The sequence below is a fragment of the Electrona antarctica genome, assembly GCF_951216825.1.
Source record: "Electrona antarctica genome assembly, chromosome: 18".
In the NCBI taxonomy this organism is placed as follows: domain Eukaryota; kingdom Metazoa; phylum Chordata; class Actinopteri; order Myctophiformes; family Myctophidae; genus Electrona; species Electrona antarctica.
The window spans coordinates 28,046,790-28,069,642 of NC_136799.1; the positions used below are offsets into that span (position 1 = coordinate 28,046,790).

General features: G+C 42.4%; 2 protein-coding genes across 4 annotated transcripts in view; both read left to right on the forward strand.

The window, feature by feature from the left end:
- The first annotated feature begins 587 nt into the window (after positions 1-587).
- Positions 588-7,861, forward strand: tmem30b (transmembrane protein 30B). Of its 2 annotated transcripts, XR_013792344.1 has the most exons (9): positions 588-748; positions 2,541-2,745; positions 3,761-3,868; positions 3,972-4,079; positions 4,268-4,355; positions 4,446-4,586; positions 5,739-5,945; positions 6,567-7,038; positions 7,077-7,861. XR_013792344.1 is itself a non-coding variant. In XM_079529042.1 (8 exons), exons 2-8 carry the CDS (start codon positions 2,551-2,553, stop codon positions 6,743-6,745), a joined length of 1,026 nt encoding a protein of 341 aa, XP_079385168.1. In that variant the 5' UTR covers positions 588-748; positions 2,541-2,550; the 3' UTR covers positions 6,746-7,861. The 2 variants fall into 2 exon arrangements, 1 of the variants encoding a protein (XP_079385168.1); XM_079529042.1 differs by having other exon boundaries at positions 6,567-7,861.
- Positions 7,862-8,296: 435 nt separating this feature from the next.
- Positions 8,297-22,853, forward strand: part of dync1h1 (dynein, cytoplasmic 1, heavy chain 1) — a 43,437-nt gene continuing 28,880 nt past the window's right edge. Inside the window, exons 1-25 of one of the 2 annotated variants that reach the window (XM_079527873.1) lie at positions 8,297-8,743; positions 11,234-11,321; positions 11,460-11,633; positions 12,026-12,281; positions 12,631-12,817; positions 13,051-13,322; positions 13,462-13,689; positions 13,838-14,491; positions 14,634-15,056; positions 15,287-15,466; positions 15,607-15,756; positions 17,374-17,520; positions 17,695-17,835; positions 18,362-18,538; positions 18,651-18,761; positions 18,885-19,004; positions 19,093-19,332; positions 19,439-19,594; positions 19,721-19,834; positions 20,719-20,829; positions 20,990-21,199; positions 21,477-21,623; positions 21,728-21,894; positions 22,101-22,274; positions 22,462-22,816. In XM_079527873.1, coding sequence (XP_079383999.1) covers positions 8,494-8,743; positions 11,234-11,321; positions 11,460-11,633; positions 12,026-12,281; positions 12,631-12,817; positions 13,051-13,322; positions 13,462-13,689; positions 13,838-14,491; positions 14,634-15,056; positions 15,287-15,466; positions 15,607-15,756; positions 17,374-17,520; positions 17,695-17,835; positions 18,362-18,538; positions 18,651-18,761; positions 18,885-19,004; positions 19,093-19,332; positions 19,439-19,594; positions 19,721-19,834; positions 20,719-20,829; positions 20,990-21,199; positions 21,477-21,623; positions 21,728-21,894; positions 22,101-22,274; positions 22,462-22,816 — 5,232 coding nt within the window. In that variant the 5' untranslated portion in view covers positions 8,297-8,493. Of the gene's footprint in view, positions 8,744-11,233; positions 11,322-11,459; positions 11,634-12,025; positions 12,282-12,630; positions 12,818-13,050; positions 13,323-13,461; positions 13,712-13,837; positions 14,492-14,633; positions 15,057-15,286; positions 15,467-15,606; positions 15,757-17,373; positions 17,521-17,694; positions 17,836-18,361; positions 18,539-18,650; positions 18,762-18,884; positions 19,005-19,092; positions 19,333-19,438; positions 19,595-19,720; positions 19,835-20,718; positions 20,830-20,989; positions 21,200-21,476; positions 21,624-21,727; positions 21,895-22,100; positions 22,275-22,461; positions 22,817-22,853 lie in introns of those variants that run through there. The other variant, XM_079527874.1, reaches the window with a different exon arrangement.

Consider the following 22,853-nt stretch of genomic DNA (forward strand, 5'->3'; position numbering starts at 1 on the left):
AAGTGCTGTGTTTTTATTTTCTTGATAGTGTGCCATGTCAACATTATGTTGAATTATGACACTGCCATTCCAACAGATGTTGATTATCCATAAATATAACATATCTTTCTTCTTCCTGACTATTTTCTTTCACATCACATCCGGACATAGTTGTAATGATCATTATTAATAACCCACCTATCTCCCAGACTCCGTCCCCAGTCACAGTTCAGTTTGAATGAATGTAGAATTGTGCAGGATTTGCATGCATTTGAGAGAGCTTAATTTAATGTTATTTAAAAATGAAAAATCCTCTCTTGCACACTTATGCCAGTGTGCCTGTGATCACCCTTCACTGTGCCAATGTTGGCACCCGTGGCCGGGCCTAAGGTTGCCTACATACTCCTGAGCTAGTTGTGCTTTCCTAAAGGTTTTTCACCCCCCCAGCCCCACCCTTGGCTTCAGTTTCGGATAAAAAGGAGACAAAAGAAACAATTTGTTCGGAATAGCCTTGAGGGGTTCATCCCACACTATCCGCTCAAAAAAGCCGATCTACAAGCTCACAGAGCGTCTCACCGCGACGCTTGTAGATCGGCGCGCGACACCGTCGCGTGACGGAGTGTAACTCAAGCATGACGTCACCTTGCGAAAACCTGATCGGCAGGAGGCAAGAGTAGGTAAAGGTGATCTGCTGCTCCTCCGTCCCGTCCACAATTCAAGCCTGAAGCCTTACTACTTTACTCTGTTTCTCGATCGTTCACCATACCATGTGAGTACAACTCAAAAGAACAATTGTTGTGTCTGTACTGTGTAGGCTAGTATTAGCTGTAAGAAAAAATATATACTTTTTAGGTTGATCTGATTCTGATTGTCTGATATTTGTTTATTTTCACGAACAAGGCGGAAATTCAGTTCGCATTGTTTTGGTGTTTTTCCACTTGGAGAACATGTAGAGTTTGTGTCTAGAATAGTTGTGTGGGTGCAGATTTATGGACGAATGCCCATTTGAACATCTTACAGATTGTCGGAGCAAAACGAAATAAAGATAGCAATCGCCCGACGCCTACTGCAGTGCTAATACAAACTTTCGTGGACACTTCTGTTTAGGGTGCGGCGATGGGCCCATGCAAATTCCATCAGCAGGATTCAGGAAGAATTGAAGGCCCTTTCAAACTATTGTTGAACTGTTGCATGTTTTAATGCTTCGACCCGGAACTTATTGTATTTAATAAAACTTTATTTTATCCAATCCGTAAATTACCACTACTACACAACCTGTGTTTTGGTCTTTCATTGAGAAATGTACCCCGGTAGGGTAGGACACCTACTGGCTGGAAAGTATTACTGTTTGCAAAGCTCAAAAGACTTGCAACAATTGCAACAATTTTTTTTCACCCAGTGTCAATTATCTAATAATGTAATCCTGGGTGCTACACTTCCTCTGCCAACCTAGGGGGGCAGCGGACTGTCCTCATGCTTCCTTCTATTCATGAGGAGTCCAAGCTGCTTCTCTTCACCTGTCCTCATGCTTCCTTCTATTCATGAGGAGTCCAAGCTGCTTCTCTTCACCTGACAGGGGAGAGTTTCCCCTGCCGGATGTAGCGCAGAAGGAACACCAGTTCCTTTCCCCTCCATCAGGTGCTTTTTACTGCATGTTTTTGTGAGGGTACATACCCTAGGGGACACGCTGAGAACATGCAAACTCCACACAGAAAGGCCCTTTCGCCAACCCCGCCTCGGTGACGCAGAGGAGAGAACACGCCCCCAGCACCCACAGCGTCCCCAGCGGGAATCGAACCCAGGACCTTCTAGCTGTGAGGCGACAGCACTACCGACTGTGCCACCGTGCCCCGCAAAAGCCTTTGTTGAAGCCTTTTTTCCTTTACCTGAGTTTTGGTCTCTTGACAAGGACATCTATAGACAGCGACGGAAGCTGTATGCCCAAGCATACATGCTGTGTCGCAAATTTAGCATGTGCTCGGTTCCTGTGAAGATATCGCTCTTTAGATCCTTCTGTACACCACTGTATACTGCACACCTATGGTGCCGCTATAGACAAAGCAGCATCAGAAGACTCACAGTGGCCTATAATGATTGTATGAGGCTGCTGTTGAGAGTGCCAAGAAGCTCCAGTGCTAGCCAGATGTTTGTTAGTGTTGGAGTACCTACCTGCTCTGCTGTACTACGTAACCTTATGTACAGGTTCATGTGTAGGGCATCTGAGTCAATAAACAACATCATCGCTGTAATAACGGACCCTACACGCAGTTCACTCAGGTTCTCATCGAGATTGTGGAACCACTGGCGCACATGCTTGTATGTCAGAAACTGAACAGTGTGGGATATGTGCATTTTATTTACCATTTTATTTATTTTTATTTTTGTATTTAGTTATATTGTTATTGTATTGTTTGTGATATGGATCCTCCTGGGTCTGAAATAAAGATTGATTGATTATGCAGCAGGAAACACAGGTTTGAATCTTGGGTAGCGATACAAGTTACGAATTGTAGCATTAAAGAATTATGTAATAACTCCTCATGAACTGATTCAACTTACAGAACCGTGGGAATGGCTAGAGATGAGGACGAGAAGGCGTACCCCAACCGGCCTGACAACACAGCCTTCACCCAGCAGAGGCTACCGGCTTGGCAGCCTATGCTGTCTGCTGGGATTGTAATCCCAGGGTTTGTCCTCATTGGCCTGGCCTTCATCGGAATTGGTGTTGCACTCTTTGTTACCTCACGGAACATCCAAGTGTTGGAGGTATGTCTGAGTCTGTGCTGAATAAAATGTATTGCCAGATACATGTGAATTTGACTTGGTGTAACCTACTACAGTCTAAACAGATTTTTATCAGAAAACAAACTGAATATTATACTGTAACTGTAGCTCTGGTCCATAGCTGTAATGCCTTTGCATTGGAGCTATGCTACTCTCGACTTCCTGCGCTCGCATAAAATGCAGACCAGCCTCTTTTTTTTCACCAGAAGAAAAATACTTTTCGTTACTCCACTGCGCCCTCTACCAATATTGCCAAGAGAAAACCCCATAGACAAGATTTTTCTTTCCGGTGAAAAACAAAAATTCCTTTCTGGCCAAAAAGTGCATTTTATACGTGTGGTGGGGTGCTCAGAGTGCATCCACCACGGAAAGTAGGCTTTGTAATGACACAAACGGTCAGATTTGTTTGTTTGTATTAGTGAGTAGCGAAAACGTTCTTTTTATTTTCGCTACAGTCGAGAGGCTGGTCTGCAATTCATGCGAGTGCAGGAAGACGAGAGAGAGTAGCATAGCTCTAATGCACATTAGAGCTATGGACCAGAGCTACTGTAACTACATAAAGAAGAAAGGAGTTCACAAATACAGTGCCATATAGGAAATTATAAGATACAATTAACATTTAAGATGTAGTCTGTAATCTGGGGAGGGGTTTGTGTAAACAGACTTTTTATGCTGTATAGTTCCTTTTCTAGCATGTTCCACTTACAGCGTGGGTTAGGGTCTAACTCAGCCATTAGTATTGATGGATGCTGGTTGACACAAGGTGTTTAACAATGAGTTAACAAGTTATGGATGTTTGTTAGCAATATTAATGTGATGCTTACATTTCCCTGGAAATTGACATTTGTTAGTTGGTCATGGGTTTGTCACTGATAGTATCACATGTTTTGTAGTCACAGAGTGTGAAGTGTCAGTAACACAACTCCACACAATGAAGTTCGGACTTGTATGTATCAATATTTAATGGCAAACTTTCCGGGTTATCTTCTTTTCACAGAAAGATTACACTGGAGTAGAGACAGACTCACCATGCTATAAGTGCTCAGACACGGATACCAAAAACTGTCCGTGCACATTGGAATTCTCTCTGGACAAGTTATTTGTGGTGAATATGGAGTTTAACACACATACACAGAGACTTTTACTTTAATGTTAAGTAAAACATCATTGCTCTAACTTGTGATTGTATTGATCACTGTCATCCACAGGGCCCAGTGTTCTTTTATTATGGTCTGACCAACTACTTCCAGAACTACAGGAAATATGGTATTTCTAAAGATGAAGAACAGCTCTCTGGAGATCTGGATAACTTTAAGGTACAAAATATGAAAAAGTACCGTAGGGTATTTTCAATGCATGGATTAAGCCCATGGTACAAATTTTAAATGAAATGTATTTGCTGCTGCATATTAGATAAGATCTATCACATTATCTATTGAAAAACATCAGTGTAAAAACTATTATATGGTATTTGGTTCAACTGTGCTTTCTGTTTCTTTTACAGGATCCAAGTTTAACCTGCGCTCCCTATCAGATGGCAAACAAGAAACCAATTGCACCTTGTGGAGCAGTAGCAAACAGCATGTTCAATGGTACATGATAGATGCCAGACTATAGATAGATGTCCACTGCTTAAACACAACATATTATCTAAACCTTTTTTTTTAATTCTTCCAATGTAGACACATTCAGGCTTTTCCAGGAAATGGCGAATGGAAAAAGGAAGGAGGTGCCTTTTGATGGAAAAGGGATTGCTTGGTGGACGGATTACAACATCAAATACAGGAATCCATCTGTCACGCCTCTAAAGAACGCATTCAATGGTATTTCACTTTGATTCTTTTTTTATCACTGTGCAGGTTGTCTGTGACTGAACATGTGTATATGTGTATATTAGTCGTACACATTAAGAGTGTGACAAGTAAATATTGCCAGATGTGTGATATAAGGGCGAGCGTGTGCACGTCAAACAATTTAGGCCAATAGGAGTCATTTATTACTACTTTAAAAAGTACTTGTAGATGTAGACTATATGTGTTTATATTCGTACAACTGACTGTCTTGCCTAGGTCTCCCTTGCAAAAGAACATTCTTAATCTCAATGTAGTCCGGCAGTCGACAGGCTTCTTTTGTTTAAAGTGAGAAATTTGGTATATAGTCTTTTTATTGGCCTAAAATATTGTCTATATACATACATTCATGAATCCACTTGCTGACCGGCTGTCGGCATTGAGCAATTTGTTTTATAGGGGTTTATATGTGACCATACCATTGATATCCTATTGTCAAACTAGGGGGTTTTCATGATTCTGAATCCATTTCAAGCATTAGTTTTGCACAAAAAACACTCCTTGGGCTAAAACGGCCATAGCCACATGCCCAAATTCCTCAAAATGTGTTGACCTCTTATCACATTTGTGATGATTGCAATGGCTGTTTTTAGCCCAAGGAGTGTTTTTTGTGCAAAACTAATGCTTGGAATGGATTCAGAATCATGAAAGACCCCTAGTTTGACATGTCACATGCTATTTGAAGTATATTGATATTTTGACATTTTTGTCTTATATAGGATGTCAATGGTATGGTCACATATAAACCCCTATAAAAAAGATTGCTCGATACCGACAGCCGGTCAGCAAGTGGATTCATGAATTTACAGTATGTATATAGACAATATTTTAGGCCAATAAAATGAACGCTATACAAAATTTCCCACCCCACAACCCCAGCTGCCGGACTAATGGGGGTTTTCCCCTGGTTAAATAAAAATAAAATCCTCCTTGTAACTTGTAGTATATGTTGGGTGGCATTGAATTGGTCCACAAAATGTTGGGAAACTGTTAGGATTAGATCATACTTGGATATACTATAGAGTTGATGATGGATCTGTTGATTAAACACATATTGCATCCAGTCTAAATAAGAGAACATGTTTTGTTATTTGGTATAGACATAACTAATAAACTAATTCACAGGTACTGTGAAGCCTATATATTGGTCCAAACCAGCTTATGAGCTAGATCCTAGTGATCCAGCGAACAATGGCTTCATCAATCAGGATTTCCTGGTCTGGATGAGGAGAGCAGCGCTGCCAGACTTCAATAAACTGTACCGTCGTATCACAGAAGAACCCTACCAAGAGGGTCTGCCAGCAGGCAACTACTCCCTTGAAATTACTTACAGTATCCTTTTTAATTACAAATCAAGAGAAGATGAGAAAGTATCAACTTATAACTATTAACGCATGTACAGTAGGGGTGTCCAGTTGGCAGAGAAGGTAAAACCTTCATTCACCATGCAGAGGCACAGGTTCAATTCCCGACAGTCACTCACACCTTCGCATCTAGCATACAACATTGGTGGATGCTAGATGTAAACAAAGGGTAAGTGTCATGGCCGCCCCAATGCATTTCCAATGGAAGTCACATGGTTTGACACAACATTTGTTTCGACTGCCCCCCTCCCCCTCATACAACAAAAATGTTGTGTCAAACCATGTGACTTCCATTGGAAATGCATTGCGAGCTTGCATCAGTAAACAAGTCTCATGCATCAGCTATACAACAATCTGTTGTGACCGTGTGAGTCAGGCCTAACTGGTTGTACCAGATGGGTGTGGTAGGAAAAAGGTCAAAACAAATATCTTGAATTGAGCTATGCAAATAATATAATGATCTACGGTTGATTCGTTTCTACCTCAGAAAGCCCTGTGTATATCGTGCCAATACAATGGCTTGTAAAGCATTCCTAATAGCATTCCTCCCTCTGATTCTTATGTAAATCCTTAACTGAGTTTTCTCCAGATTATCCTGTGCTGAGCTTTGGTGGGAGAAAGAAAGTAGTGTTCAGCAATGTGTCCTGGATGGGTGGCAAGAACAACTTCCTAGGCATTGCTTATCTTGTCATTGGCTCCATGTGTGTGGTCATGTCTATAGTCATGCTCATTGTCTACGCCAAGTTCAAGTTCCCTGATGAAGAATGATCACCTACAGTTCTGGACTACAGGTGACTGGTTTGAAGATGGTGTACACCATGAACCTCAAGTTACAGAATATATGTTTTATCACAAGGCTCATACACATGGGAATTTTAACTAAGATAATAAACCAAGAAATACAATTTACATATTATTCTAGTAAAACAGTTTGGAGATGTGCACAAAATAACCTACAAAGAAGGTAACTCAAGACACTGTCTGAATGTACAATTAGAAAAAGGATCACCTTCATGGACAATGTGACAGTGAATTGCTGTGAATTCCAGGTACATTTGTTTGTCCTGCCCCTCCCCAAACTGCTATGGTGCACTCACAGCTAAGCATAACATGGGTTAGACAAACCTCCACCAATAGTTTTCCTATATGATAAAACATTGTTTTAAAAAAAGAAATGTCACGCACATATTTTTCCAGTGCATATGACAGGCCTTGTTGATGGCTTTGGAAGAGATTTTGAATGTCTGGTTGCAAAAATGAACCAATTTTATGAATTGTGTTTAGATGAAATCTCATATTTGAGATTTATTTTCGGGAGTATGCCAAGTTTGTTTTTAAACAATGAAATCATAGGAAGATCAATAGATAACATCATGAATTAAAATGTTAATTTTGGTTTAGAGGACTTTTTCAGTTGATACCGTACAATAGAAGATGACAAATGAAGACAGTGAATGTATTTGTGTTTATAATGTATTATGTATGCAGGGTAAAAACGGAGAGCTCAAACACTATTCCAGGGTAGGATAAATAGTTTAGTCAGTGTTTCATAAGTCTACCATGTTTGTACCTTTGGAAATGGTCAAGCTCAATGATAGTCTCTAGGTTTTTGAAGCCATAGTGGTTACATCAAAAAGTGAAATTGCTTTTCACTTTTTAAGATGCCATTAAAGCCACATTTCACCATTTTGATACGCAATTACAAAATACACTGTTCTATCTCAGGGATAATACTGGTAATGACTAGGCTATGTAGGTTGAACATATTGCCCTATTTTACATACTTATAATGTATTTATTCCACCTGTTAATGCTTTTAATTGTGGCCATGCTTTAAATGTTCTCCTTTCCAAGTATATTTTGAATAAAAAACACAAAAACCCAGTCTTTTTCTTTTTGAGTTTTGGGGACATAACATAACTGAGAATTGAAGTTCAAGCAACTTTTCTACTTTTGAGATGATTGTTGAATAAAATGTAGCATTAAATGCACATTTAATTTAATTTAATTGAGCCTGAAGGAAATGCAGGTGTCATAGCAGCAGCGCTGCGGTAGGCACAGACTAAATTATTGTTATATACCGGTATTATATTGTATCAAATTATTACCTGTGATTATACATCTGTGATTACTGATTTTCATTGTAATACTATGTATATGACAACTCCCTTCCTCCCCCTGTCTGTCAGATGGTACACCAGTTACTAGACCGCTAAACTGCATTGTGGGTATAGTAGTTGTTTCCCATCACAGACCATGCGCGTGTGCATAGATATATCTATGCGCGTGTGCCTAAACTGTGCCTCCTCTCCACGACAAGTACCACAATCCTTTGCACGAATACGTCTGGCTGCGGCTCTTTGACAGCTCCCTCCCTGCATCACTTCAGTATGTGTGTAGTAGGCTAGAGCTAGATGCGATAGTCCGGCCCACGCATACAGCCTTGTTTCTTCTTTGTTCAGTGTGATCAAATCAAGTCCACCGGCCCGAGTTGTTTGCTCCTCTCTTCAGAAGAGATGTCTGACGGCGGAGGGGGGGAAGACAACTCCGGCACCATGGAGGTGTCGGCGGTTCAGACTGTAGCCGACGCCGCGGTGCTGCAGAAGCACATTCGCAAACTGGTCCCGTTGCTCCTGGAAGATGGCGGCGAGGCCCCGGCCTCCTTGGAAACCGCCCTGGAAGAGAAGAGCTCCATAGAGCAGATGAGGAAATTCCTCTCCGATCCCCAAGTTCACACCATCCTAGTGGAGAGAAGCTGTCTCAAAGGTTTTTGTCTCATCAAGTCACATTTGTGCATCCATTCTCTTTAGTAGTCTCCATGGACCTATACGTATACTTCGCCGTACGACGGCGTCTCGCGGGAAATATAGCAGATCTACAAGCTCACAACGCGTTGCTGCGTGAGGCGTTGTGAGCATGTAGATCTGCTATTGTCGACTCCAGGAACCAGCTAACCTCAATCTCATCCAATTTTACAACACTGAATCACGTTAGCATGGTGTTTACTGTTTATATCAAAGAAAAACGTGACAAATACTAGCCTAGGCAGTATCTAATGTTCTGTATTGTGGGTAACTAACACCTATTGACAGCTACCATTTTTAAAGGTTCGTTTTGTATTATTACATTACATTACATTACATTACATTACAGTCATTTAGCAGACGCTTTTATCCAAAGCGACTTACAATAAGTGTATTCAACATAGGTAGGGAACAAAAACTACTAATCACCAGAAGTCTTTAGTGCATTTTCTGCAAAAACAAGCAACCAAGAGTATACCTAGCGCTAAGGTAAAAGTGCAATATATCAGCTACCTATTTCCTTAAACAGATGAGACAAAATAGCTAAATCAAATGAGCATGAGCTAAAACAATTAAGTGTATCGACTAAACAAGATCCAATAAACAATACAACAATAGAAAACAAGCGTTCGTACAACTAGTTAACAACAAGTAGGTCAGGCATATTATTATATAGATCATACATTACATTTGCTATTTGGACCAGTCATATTAAATGAAGAAAATAGCTCCGTTTGGAACCTCAATATCTACGCTCCGAGATGAGCTAAAGCGAAAAGCGTAGATATTGAGGTTCCAAACGGAGCTATGAGGAAATATAGATAAATAAATAAAGGACAACAACACAACCCTAGTGATTGCTTATTTGCTCTCAGGGTTAGCACTCAGTTAGGGTTCTGTATGTTACAAAGTACATATGCTATAGACTTGATCCAAGGCTAAACTAATGATAACGTCAACAAGACAGCACTTTGAAAGCCAGCGAGTGTGTGTGTGTGTGTGTGTGTGTGTGTGTGTGTGTGTGTGATTCCCAATTTGTCTTGTAGAATAACTAAAACAAATGACTCATTTTAATTGCACTGTATGAGGTGGCTAAAATGCTGCAATGCAGAGCTCATAGATGCCATGCGTATCTTGTTTTTAGGGAGGGTGGGGAACTGGATGGACGGAAGCAGAATTATCTATTTTGCACTGTCATCATGCTTCAACAGAGGAGCTACAGTGGAAACGGAACAAGTCTATTTTCTCTGTGTCTGACATTTAGTACAGTGTGTGTGTGTGAGCCTGCTTTGGATTCCCAACTTGTCTTGGAGAAGAACTAAAACGAATGACCCATTTTAATTGCACTGTATGAGGTGGCTAAAATGCTGCAATGCAGAGCTCATAGATGCCATGGGTATCTTTTCCCAGTGAGTGACATCACTGTTTTTAGGGAGGGTGGGGAGCTGGATGGACGGAAGCAGAATTATCTATTTTGCACTGTCATCATGCTTCAACAGAGGAGCCACAGTGGAAACGGAACAAAGTCTATTTTCTCTGTGTCTGACATTTAGTACAGTGTGTGTGTATGTGTATATATGTATATATATATATATATATATATATATATATATATATATATATATATATATATATATAGATATAGATAAGATATATGTGTTGGTGTGAACTGGGGACCCGCATCATCCTGACAGCATTTGTAGGAGTTGAGGCATTTTAGTTTGACTCTCTCATCCACCGATGAGATAAATATTCACAATGCCTCATTATTATTTGGCCAATGTTTGACACGTTTTTATAGTTTGTTTGTTGATTACTCTTCATACAGCATCGGTTGCATCTCTAGTTTCAAGCCGACCAGGCTCCTCCTCAGACCTTTCTTTGGTTATGCACTGCAGTGCCACAGTGTCTATGTTACACAGTTAGGTTGTTTTTATGGCATCTGGTTTTGGCTCCTATTTAGTGATATTATTTGCACAGTGACACTCTTCACTAGAGAGAGAGAGAGAGAGAGAGAGAATGTTGCACAGAAAACTGTGACCCATACATTAATCTGTGTCCCTCCCAACATGCATTTCACTGTGTGACACATGATTTGCGACGATTAAGGTAGTGCAAGCAAATGTTTGGTGCTTGTAAGCAGTGCACATTGAGGCGAGAGCACAGGGCGTTGTGGTGCGTGGAGCTGTCCGTGCGCCGTGGCGTTAGATGGGCCCCTAAGCGAGCAGCAATCTTGCTCTGTGCTAAAGAAGTGTTTACAGACTGACTGGCTTTCGTGTGTGTGTGTTTTTTTTTTTTTTTGCCTGCCCACTTGGCTGTGTGGACTAAAGTCACTTGATGATTATATCTTTACTTCCTTATTTTATTACAGCTTGGATGAGCAATTATCTGATGGTACTATCAAACATTGTTTTTCATCATTCATTTAATTTCGCTCTCTCTCTCCTCTCAGAGGATGTAGGTGATGAAGGAGAGGAGGAGAAGGAATGCATTGGTTACAACATCAACATTGATATCCACTATGGTCTCAAATCCAACAGGTAACTTTATATGAGGATGCCTCTCGGACATTGCCATAATACTACATTGATTATCATTAGATAATAGATATTACAACATAACAAATCCTTCTATTATACCTTGTGGATGTTCACACTGTCACCATTTCTGTCATTCAGCTTGGCCCTTATCAAGAGGACGGGTGTCATCGACGCAGACAAGCCCATTTCAACGCAGGTTCGTGTCTTGACCCTGAGCGAGGACTCTCCCTATGAGACGCTGCACTCTTTCATCAGCAATGCTGTCGCTCCTTTCTTCAAGTCCTACATTCGCGAGTCTGGCAAAGCTGATAGGTGAGACCTTGATTTTAGGTATTTTATGAAATAATTATTTTCAACATCGCCAATTATTTTTTGTGTGACAATAGTAGTATAATAGTATAACATTGTGGTAAAATAATGTACAAAATGCTGGTAAATGCCACCATAAGTTATCTATACCCAAACAGACAACTTGAAATTGCTTAATGGACCAGAATATATATTTTGTGTATTTTCTGTAGTGTAAATGCCATATACACTATAAAAAGGGTTCACTAAACCCATTATTTGATTAAGAAAATCCTGACAATTGACAATCCCGTTAATTGTTTCATCCCAAAATGAAGTGAAACAGATGTAGAATAAGATGGCGTTATTGAACCCAGAGGTGAGAACTGAAGTATAATGTCCATCCTTCCCTCCAGGGATGGGGATAAAATGGCTCCCAATGTTGAGAAGAAGATTGCTGAGCTGGAGATGGGCCTTCTACACCTGCAACAGAACATAGAGATTCCAGAGATCAGCCTACAGATAAATCCAATCATCACTAACATTGCCAAGCAGTTCTACGAGCGTGGAGAGAAGCCCAAGGTCACCGATTTTGGTGACAAAGTTGAAGACCCCTCCTTCCTGAACCAGCTGCAGTCTGGTGTCAACCGCTGGATCAGGGAGATTCAGAAGGTGAGAAGAAACTGAGAGAGTAAAATTGGACATAAATTAGCAGAATGCTTTTCTGGAAACGTCAACGTATCAATCGGAATACAGTGGCTCAGTAAAAAGCTGGCAAAATAAATTAAGTAAATGTATTTTTCTTTCAAGTGAGAAAAGGGATTTGTCAATTATGGCCTATTTACTTTAGGTTTGCCATGCAATGCTTAAAATGTATTGCTTTACACCCTGCCAATTGCCAAAGACTTTGATGCCGATTTTGGCCAACCATCCCACTTTGGGAAATGAAACGATGAATATGTGCTCAAATTGATACAAGCGATCGTATTCATCACAAGGTCTCCACCTGTCCTCTTCTTAGGTGACGAAGCTTGATCGTGACCCAGCCTCAGGCACAGCCCTGCAGGAGATAAGTTTCTGGTTGAACCTGGAGCGGGCCCTGAACAGGATCCAGGAGAAAAGAGAGAGCCCTGAGGTTCTGCTTACTTTGGACATCCTCAAGCATGGCAAACGTTTCCATGCTACTGTCAGCTTTGACACAGACACTGGTGAGATTCTGTCCATTGTAATGGGTGAAATGTATTTGAATGCTTGGTTGGGAAACTGTCTTAAGCCTGAATGATACTTAGTTGCACATGGATGTTGTGCACCAAAATAGATCTACGAGCTTACTGTATAATGTGTTGCAGAGCTCGGGATGTGCATGACTGACCAAAATATATATTTTTAGGACTCTACTGTTATTATGAACGATTCATTAATCATGAGTTCTCTCTCCCAGGTCTGAAGCAGGCTGTGGAGACCGTCAACGACTACAACCCTCTGATGAAGGACTTCCCTCTCAACGACCTGCTTTCGGCTACAGAGCTTGATAAGATCCGCCAGGCTCTTATGGCTATATTCACACACCTGAAAAAGATCCGAAACACCAAATATCCCATCCAGAGAGCCCTGAGGCTGGTGGAGGCCATCTCCAGGGACCTGAGCTCCCAGCTCCTCAAGGTGTTGGGCACCAGGAAGCTCATGCATGTTGCCTATGAGGAGTTTGAGAAGGTAAGTGTGATTGTTTGACACACAAGTGTCATTCCCCATGAAATCGAAAATGATTCATTACTTGTTCGTGCAGCTGTATGTTGTTAGAATAAAGAAAATCTCTATCTCCATAAATCCTCTATATGTCTCCTGTTTGTAGGTGATGGTGGCATGCTTTGAGGTGTTCCAAACCTGGGAGGATGAATATGAGAAGCTCCAGGTGCTTCTGAGGGACATTGTGAAGAGGAAGCGAGAGGAGAACCTGAAAATGGTGTGGCGCCTGAGCCCCGCCCATCGGAAACTGCAGTCACGTCTGGACCACATGAGACGTTTCAGAAGGCAGCACGAGCAGCTCAGGGCTGTCATCGTCCGTGTGCTCAGACCTCAGGTAGATGGATGTAGTTGGTTGTGTCATCAATGATGGCGGCAGTTCGATGAATAATATGCCATTACCTTTACATGTATGATTCTGTAAATCGGCAATAAAGGAATATGGAGTTGTGTGGTCTCATTCACCATTTCTGCTCTGGTGCTAGGTTTCTGCTGTCCTTCAGCATGCCCCAGGAGAGACTGTGGAGCCCCAGGACATCAAGGTGGCTGAAGTCATGTTTGATGCCGCTGATGCCAATGCCATCGAGGAGGTTAACCTGGCATACGAGAACGTCAAAGAGGTTGACGGCCTGGACGTGTCCAAGGAGGGCATGGAAGCCTGGGAAGCTGCCATGAAACGCTATGATGAGCGCATTGACCGTGTGGAAACCCGCATCACCGCACGACTCCGTGACCAGCTGGGAACGGCCAAGAACGCCAATGAGATGTTCCGCATCTTCTCCCGCTTCAACGCGCTATTTGTGCGCCCCCACATTCGTGGCGCTATTCGAGAGTACCAGACGCAGCTCATCCAGCGCGTGAAAGACGACATCGAGTCTCTTCACGATAAGTTCAAGGTCCAATATCCTCAGAGCCAGGCTTGTAAGATGAGCCATGTACGTGACCTGCCGCCTGTGTCTGGTTCCATCATCTGGGCCAAGCAAATCGACCGTCAGCTGACTGCTTACATGAAGAGGGTGGAGGATGTTCTGGGGAAAGGCTGGGAGAACCATGTGGAGGGACTGAAGCTGAAGCAGGATGGAGACAGCTTCAGAGCCAAACTCAACACCCAGGAGATCTTTGATGACTGGGCTCGTAAGGTATGGTTTATCATTTAGCTTGATGCCATTTGCTTTCTTTGGGCAATATTATTATTTATAGCCAATAACTTTGGCTTTCACACACACCATTTTGTTTTCTACCGTCATCATCCATTGTAATTTAATCTATTTTGTACATCAGGTACAGCAGCGTAACCTCGGTGTGTCTGGCCGCATCTTCACCATCGAGAACAGCCGTGCCCGTGGCCGCGCAGGAAACATGCTCAAACTGAAAGTCAACTTCCTCCCAGAGATCATCACCCTTTCCAAGGAGGTCCGCAACCTCAAATGGCTGAGCTTCCGTGTTCCGCTGGCTATCGTCAACAAGGCTCACCAGGCTAACCAGCTATACCCATTTGCCATCTCTCTGATTGAAAGCGTGCGTACGTATGAGCGCACATGTGAGAAGGTGGAGGAGAGGTTTTCCATCTCTCTGCTGGTGGCTGGGCTGAAGAAGGAGGTTCAGGCTCTGGTTACTGAGGGCATCGCTCTGGTTTGGGAATCCTACAAGCTGGATCCATATGTCCAGAGGCTGGCCGAGACGGTCTTCAACTTCCAGGAGAAGGTTTGTGTGGAAACATGGCTTGGGTCAAATGTAGGGAATTTTAAGTCGGAGTAGAGTCTTCATCAAAGTATAAAACTAAAGTGTTTGTTCATTTATTGGTGACCAGTAATGTTTACATGCAGTCTAGATATAGACTAATTAAATTGCACTTTAAGTACCAAATAAAAATGGTTTTACTCATGATGTTGTCTGTATCAATCAAACATTGAAGAAGTAATTTCTCGTTTCAGGTGGATGACCTGCTGCTGATTGAGGAGAAGATTGATCTGGAGGTTCGTTCTCTGGATACTTGCATGTTTGAACACAAGACCTTCTCTGAGATCCTCAACCGTGTTCAGAAGGCTGTGGATGACCTCAACCTGCACTCCTACTCCAATCTGCCTATCTGGGTCAACAAACTTGACATTGAGGTCAGCCTGAAAGTGATCAGCCCATGACAGTGCATGCTAAAATATTGTGGTACATAACGCACTGAATGAACTCTATCTACATGGCTTACCTATGTGTCAGAAACATTTAGTTAAACTTAGTATAATTATTTTCTCTGTAGATTGAGCGCATCCTGGGAGTGCGCCTGCAGGCCGGCCTGAGGGCTTGGACCCAGGTGCTCCGGGGCCAGATGGAGGACAAGGCTGATGTGGATATGGACACTGAGGCTCCACAACTCAGCCATAAACCTGGAGGAGAACCCAAGATCAAGGTAGCCTGAAGTGGACATCGGTTACATCATGTTTGTCTATGTCGACATTGACAATAACATCTAAATTAGTAAAGATGTACATGTTTTTCCTCCACGATACCGATTCCAATTCCCATAACTTGCGTATTGGTTGATACAGAGTACCGATCCGAAACCAGTGTGTAATTTAATAAAAATCACACCCGTGTGAACTGAGTGGTGTAAGGTTTTATATAGCATGATCAGCTGTGGTCACCGTCTTTAAAGATCTTTGGCTAGGTAGACTCGTCTTCTGATGTGATGATTTGTGACCATGAAGTTGAAGTTCAGCTGGAGTTTTTGTCCGATGTGAGGTATTATATAAGGTAAGGTATTATATAGCCTGATCAGCTCTGATCTGACGTAATGAAATCACACCTGGATGTGATTTCACAACTGGCTGTTTTTGCGCAGAGAAAATGACCACGGTTGCTACGGTCATCCAGTTCACCCGGGTGTGATTTAATTACGTCAGAAATTATTTTGAACATAGCAACCATGGTCATTTTTTTCTGCACACAAAAGCCAGTTGTAGGAGTGGTTTACACCACTCAAAAATAATGTAGGACAAGTGGCTCTAAAAGTTGTATTCAGGGACTGTCTGGATTCCTTAACTGGTGGTCATAGTTACGGAGATCTTGATTTATTTTCTTTCTCTTTTGAGAACCAATGATCTAGGAATAAATAAAAATGTAGTGCAGTAAAAATAATAATGTAAATAGTACAGTAAGAGTATAAAACAGTAGTGCAACATCAACTGAAGCATTCAAAATACAAAATAATTGATAATACAATAAGAGGTCCAAGGCAGTCAAGTAAAAAGCCTTTATTTAAACGGCATAAGCTCGGCAAAGAGCATTAAAAAAGACCTACGCGTTTCGGCTGTAAAAGCCTTCATCAGGGTCCCATAGTTATGACAGTACAACATGACGTTATATTGTGACCACAGGTTAACAATCATGATTGAAAACACTTCAATCATGATTGTTCACAATCAATGTCAGAATAATCAATGTTGGAATAATCAATGAATCAATGTCATACATCATAATAATTATGTCCACACTATTTAAATATTCATGAAACATGACCATATAGCAATACAACTATAGAAAACGTATAGAAAAAATTTCAAAGACAGAAGCCCTGAGATGGAACACCGCTGAAGTGCAAAGTGTGTGAGGAAGAGGAAAACCCTTTGTGGCTTTAAGGGTTACAATCCAGAAGGTTTCTCCCTGGAGCAACTGTTTCAGTCTGTCACCGCCTCTCACTGTTTTAGGGATGATTTCTATAGCAATAACTTTTAAAGAGCTTGGATTGACGTGATGAATAATTGATGACTGTAAATGACATTATCACGTGACAAATTCCATGTTATTGGAATGGCAGATAGACTGACAATACTCACCAGCACTTATACTGGTATTGGTAGTGGAACAACTCTATAAATGACTAGAACATCAATTCTATACATTAGTAGGACATTTTGGGGAAAATGTTGAGACATGGCAGTAGTTGTTCTATCTTGGCAGACACATAAACATGCTGAAAACAGTCTTGTGGGTGCTCCTGACGGTTTTGAATCACTCTGTCTTCCAGAATGTTGTCCATGAGCTTAGGATCACCAACCAGGTGATCTACCTGAACCCACCCATTGAGGATTGTCGCTACAAGCTCTATCAGGAGATGTTTGCCTGGAAGATGGTCATCCTCTCTCTACCCAGGATCCAGAGCCAGAGATACCAGGTTTGGAGACTTGGAATGATCAGGTCTTGAATTTGGCTGTGCATTGTGTGTTCAACAAGGAAGGAGAGATCCAAAAGATGCATAGATATACAGAATATTGAATGCATAATGAAGACATGGCGGTTGCAGTGGTGCATGGAATTCTCTAAAGTCTTTCTACCACTTATTCATCAGGTGGGAGTCCACTATGAGTTGTCCGAGGAGGAGAAGTTCTACAGGAACGCCCTCACCAGAATGCCTGATGGGCCTGCTGCCTTGGAGGAGTCCTACAACGCAGTGGAAGACAACGTCGGCGAGGTGGAGCAGTATGTCAAGGTAAGGAAACAAGTACTTTTAAGTTTTAACCCATTTAGGACTGAGGCTGATTCTAAAAAAAAAAAAAAAAAAAAAGTTTTCTGAAAACCTATGTTTCTATGTCAGTGGTGCTCGACCTTTTTCATGTCAAGGACCCCAGAATTATCTGTATTTGGCTGTATTTGACCCACATCTGAAAATATGTTGTGCCAGTGACCCCCCCCCCCCCCCCAGAAGCAAATACTTGAGTTAAAAACATTCGATCTGAAAGAATATATATTCAAAGATTTGCGCCGCAGCACTTGCTGTGCTATGAGCTTGTAGATCTGCTATTTTTCAATAGCTAAAGTATAACCTATTCCTTAAAACACCAAAAGGGGTTCTCGCCTTGAATGAGTTAAGAACACAAATAGTCAATGTCTATCTTGTACTGTGTTTTGTTATGTTTTATAATAATCTCTTCACATTATTCTGTGTGTATTAATGCATCTTGATGCATTCAATTGTGATGTCCTTCCTTATCAATATCTTTTGTTTACACTACCAGGTGTGGCTGCAGTACCAGTGCTTGTGGGACATGCAGGCTGAGAACATCTACAACCGTCTTGGTGAAGACCTTACCAAGTGGCAGGCTCTGCTCGTCCAGATCCGCAAGGCCCGTGGAACCTTTGACAATGCAGAGACACGCAAGGAGTTTGGACCTGTGGTCATTGACTATGGCAAGGTAACAATGACCGGACTCATGACGTTTTCAGTGTTCTACACTTGAGCTATCACACATTCCTTTATGTGGCCTTTTATTAAATGCTACTATTTATTTATACTCCTGACTACAGGTCCAGTCCAAGGTGAACTTAAAGTATGACTCCTGGCACAAAGAGGTGCTAAGCAAGTTTGGTCAGATGCTGGGTAACAACATGCAGGACTTCCACTCCCAGATCTCCAAGGTAATGTGGTTGTAGGACTGGAGAAGATGTGGAGAATCCTATCGTTTTCCTATTTGTAACTTGCTTACATTGATTGTAATAATTCGAAGGAAATCAACAATGTACTTTTCTACTCCCGTCTAGTCTCGTCAAGAACTGGAGCAGCACTCTGTGGACACAGCCAGCACCTCGGATGCAGTTACCTTCATAACATTCGTCCAGACTCTCAAACGGAAGATCAAGCAGTTTGAGAAGAATGTGGATGTATGTGCAACTTGTGTGCTTTCATACAACAGCGTACCTTCTTGATAGACAAGGCTGGGTCCTAAATATCCTTCTATCCTTTCCACAGTTGTTCCGCAATGGGCAGCGTCTGCTGGAGAAGCAGCGGTTCCAGTTCCCTCCATCGTGGCTCTATATCGACAACATCGAGGGAGAATGGGGTGCCTTCAGTGACATCATGAAGCGCAAGGACACCGCCATCCAGCAGCAGGTGGCCAACCTGCAGATGAAGATTGTCCAGGAGGACCGAGCAGTTGAGAACCGCACTACCGACCTTCTCACCGACTGGGAGAAGACCAAACCAGTCGCTGTAAGACAAATGGACAACCTAGATTGCGTTTGACACATGAAGAAAAGGTTATTTAGAGGGATTGCGTGTCGTTCACTGTCATGTTTAACTGACACTGTTCCAATAGGGGAGTCTGCGTCCAGAGGAAGCCCTCCAGTCTCTCACCATATATGAGGGCAAGTTTGGCCGCCTCAAGGATGACCGGGAGAAGTGTGCCCGTGCCAAAGAGGCCCTGGAGCTCACCGACACTGGCCTACTCAGTGGCAGCGAGGAGAGGGTGCAGGTAACACAGAACTGTTCATGTTGCACAACAAAGTATTTTGTGTGCCCACTACATTTGATCTTGTCTAGAACAACAACATACAGTAGATGGCTATACAACCAAGGCCTCTGTTGCCTTCACTTGTAGGTGGCGCTGGAGGAACTGCAGGACTTGAAGGGGGTGTGGTCGGAGCTGTCCAAGGTGTGGGAGCAGATTGACCAGGCGAAGGAGCAGCCATGGGTGTCAGTTCAGCCACGCAAGGTAACACAGACACAAGCATGCAGTATGGTGATCTGATCATTCATTGATCTTAATGACTGATGTCAAACGGTCTACAAGCTCACAACTTGTTGTATCGTGACACATTGTGAGCTTTTAGCTATTTTCAAAAACTACTTTGACTAGAGTTTAATCCTAGAACACTAAACCCGGGTGGTTTTCACCCAGACAATTATATTTTTGTAATTTTCATAATATTGCTGATGTGTGAGGTGGGTGGGTCTTTCAATACCTTCATGATGCTGAGTTACATCATAGAAGCTAGGTTTGTTCCCCTGTCCACATCCCTGTACGATAAGAGCGCTCCTCACTTCACGCAGGAGTGATTGTTAGTTTTTCCCCCAGCTTTGTGTCTTTGTACCACGGAAATGATTTGATTGGCTGAGCACGGAATGTGATGTATAATGATAAGAGCATCCCTCACTTCACATGAGTGATCTTTTAGTTTGTTGTGAAAAGTTATGATGAAATATGACGGAGCACCTCAAGTTGCCATGTATAGCTGTAGGCGCTAGCCCCTCCTATATACAGGTTTAATGTTTGTTTTTACATCATATTGTCCCTCATTCTGTCATATTGTCTCTTTATTGTTAATGGCATTTAATGTTTTGCACGGTTTGTTTTACATTACATTGGGTCAAATGTACCCGGGTTTAGTGATGCTTTGACAAAAGTTAAGTTTAGTGTTCTAGGGTTAAGCGGTTCATGTGTTCTGTATTTGTTGCTTCGTCAGAGTCTAGACGGCCTCCTGAACCAACTGAAGGGTTAAGTGGTTCATGTGTTCTGTATTTGTAGCTTCGTCAGAGTCTAGACGGCCTCCTGAACCAACTGAAGGGTTAAGTGGTTCATGTGTTCTGTATTTGTAGCTTCGTCAGAGTCTAGACGGCCTCCTGAACCAACTGAAGAACTTCCCTGCAAGACTACGGCAGTACGCCTCCTACGAATTTGTCCAGAGACTGCTCAAGGGATACATGAAGGTCAGGCTCATCCTTCCGTTCAAACGTACTAAATACATCGGCAAGAACAATTGTACATCTATTATTGATACTTATAGCTAATAGCAGAGTTAAAAAATATTCTTGCTTCCTAAAGCAAAGACGTTGGTTATTTGCTATAATCCGGTATTACTTTTCTCAGATCAACATGCTGGTGATCGAGCTGAAATCTGAGGCTCTCAAGGACCGTCACTGGAAGCAGCTGATGAAGCGTTTGCACGTCAACTGGGTCCTTTCAGAACTGACCCTTGGCCAGATCTGGGATGTGGACCTGCAGAGGAATGAGATGGTTGTGAAGGATGTTCTCCTGGTGGCCCAGGGAGAGATGGCTCTGGAGGAGTTCCTCAAACAGGTGACAAGCAAAATAACCCCTAAGTATCATGCTTTTGTTGCAATGAAATGCTGTGACTGAAAGTAATATTTTATCATGAATTCTGTGATGAGGCCATGGATTACCCTGGGTAGCATGTAGGTATACACCAGACAGTAGACTGGCCCAGTCATAATTTAGTTTATATTGTTTATATTTTTCTTTTCTACCCCACCCGCAACTTGAAGATGTCTAAAATGAGCTGGTGTTTGACAATCTTTGAATTATAGTCCTATGCCTCTCTCCTCCTGGTTCGCAGATCCGTGAAGTGTGGAACTCCTATGAACTGGACCTGATAAACTATCAGAACAAGTGTCGTCTGATCAGAGGCTGGGACGACCTCTTCAACAAGGTCAAGGAACATATAAACAGTGTGTCTGCCATGAAGCTGTCCCCTTACTACAAGGTTGGTACAACTATATATAAATAAATAGTATGGCATTCTCATATGAAAAAGATCTAAAAATAGAAAGGTACCAAACTCTGTCGTTCTCCTTCTCGTCGTGCCAGGTGTTTGAGGAAGATGCCCTGAGCTGGGAGGACAAACTGAACCGCATCATGGCTCTGTTTGACGTTTGGATTGACGTCCAGCGTCGCTGGGTCTACCTGGAAGGCATCTTCACTGGCAGTGCTGATATTAAACACTTGCTGCCTGTTGAGACTCAGAGGTTCTCCAGGTAATTGGGTGACCCCAGGCTGCCTGGGACAGGCACACATTCCCTTAACTGTAAAAAAGCCCAACACAGTCTCCTACATCTGACAACATAATTATTGTTAAATTAGCATAATCATTATTACCTGCAAATAAACCACAGTAATAATTATAGTATATTCAACAACCACAATATCATTTGACTATAATCTGACTGTCTTTATTCCCCAGTATCAGCACAGAGTTCCTGGCACTGATGAAAAAGGTGACCAAGTCTCCTCTTGTGATGGATGTGCTGAACATCCAGGGAGTGCAGAGGTCCCTGGAGAGGCTGGCTGACCTGCTGGGCAAAATCCAGAAGGCCCTGGGAGAATACCTGGAGAGAGAGAGGTCCTCGTTTCCCAGGTAGGATGTCAATACTAGGGAAATTTGAATACTTATGGTGCAGTAAATATGATGAGCCTTGTGAAAGGCTTGATAAATATCGGCCTATAATCCTGAATCACTATTGAGATTTCCAGTCCTATAGAATAGATCCACCCATTCAACCATTGACTGATAAACATTGTTCATGGACATCTCTTGCCCCCAGGTTCTACTTTGTGGGAGATGAAGACCTGCTTGAGATCATCGGCAACAGCAAGAACGTGCCCAAACTGCAGAAGCATTTCAAGAAGATGTTTGCCGGCGTCCACAGCATCCTGCTCAATGAGGATAACACTGTGGTGCTGGGATTCTCTTCCCGTGAGGGTGAGGAGATTGTCTACAAGACACCAGTCTCCCTTGTTGATCATCCCAAGATCAATGAGTGGCTGACGATGGTGGAGAAGGAGATGAGGGTGACGCTGGCCAAGCTGCTGGCTGAGTCCGTCACTGAGGTCACCTCGTTCAACAAAGGCACAGCCGTCGACTTGGAACAGTACATGTCCTGGATCGATCGCTACCAGGTAGGTAACGATCAACCTAGGAAAAGGCACAGACTAC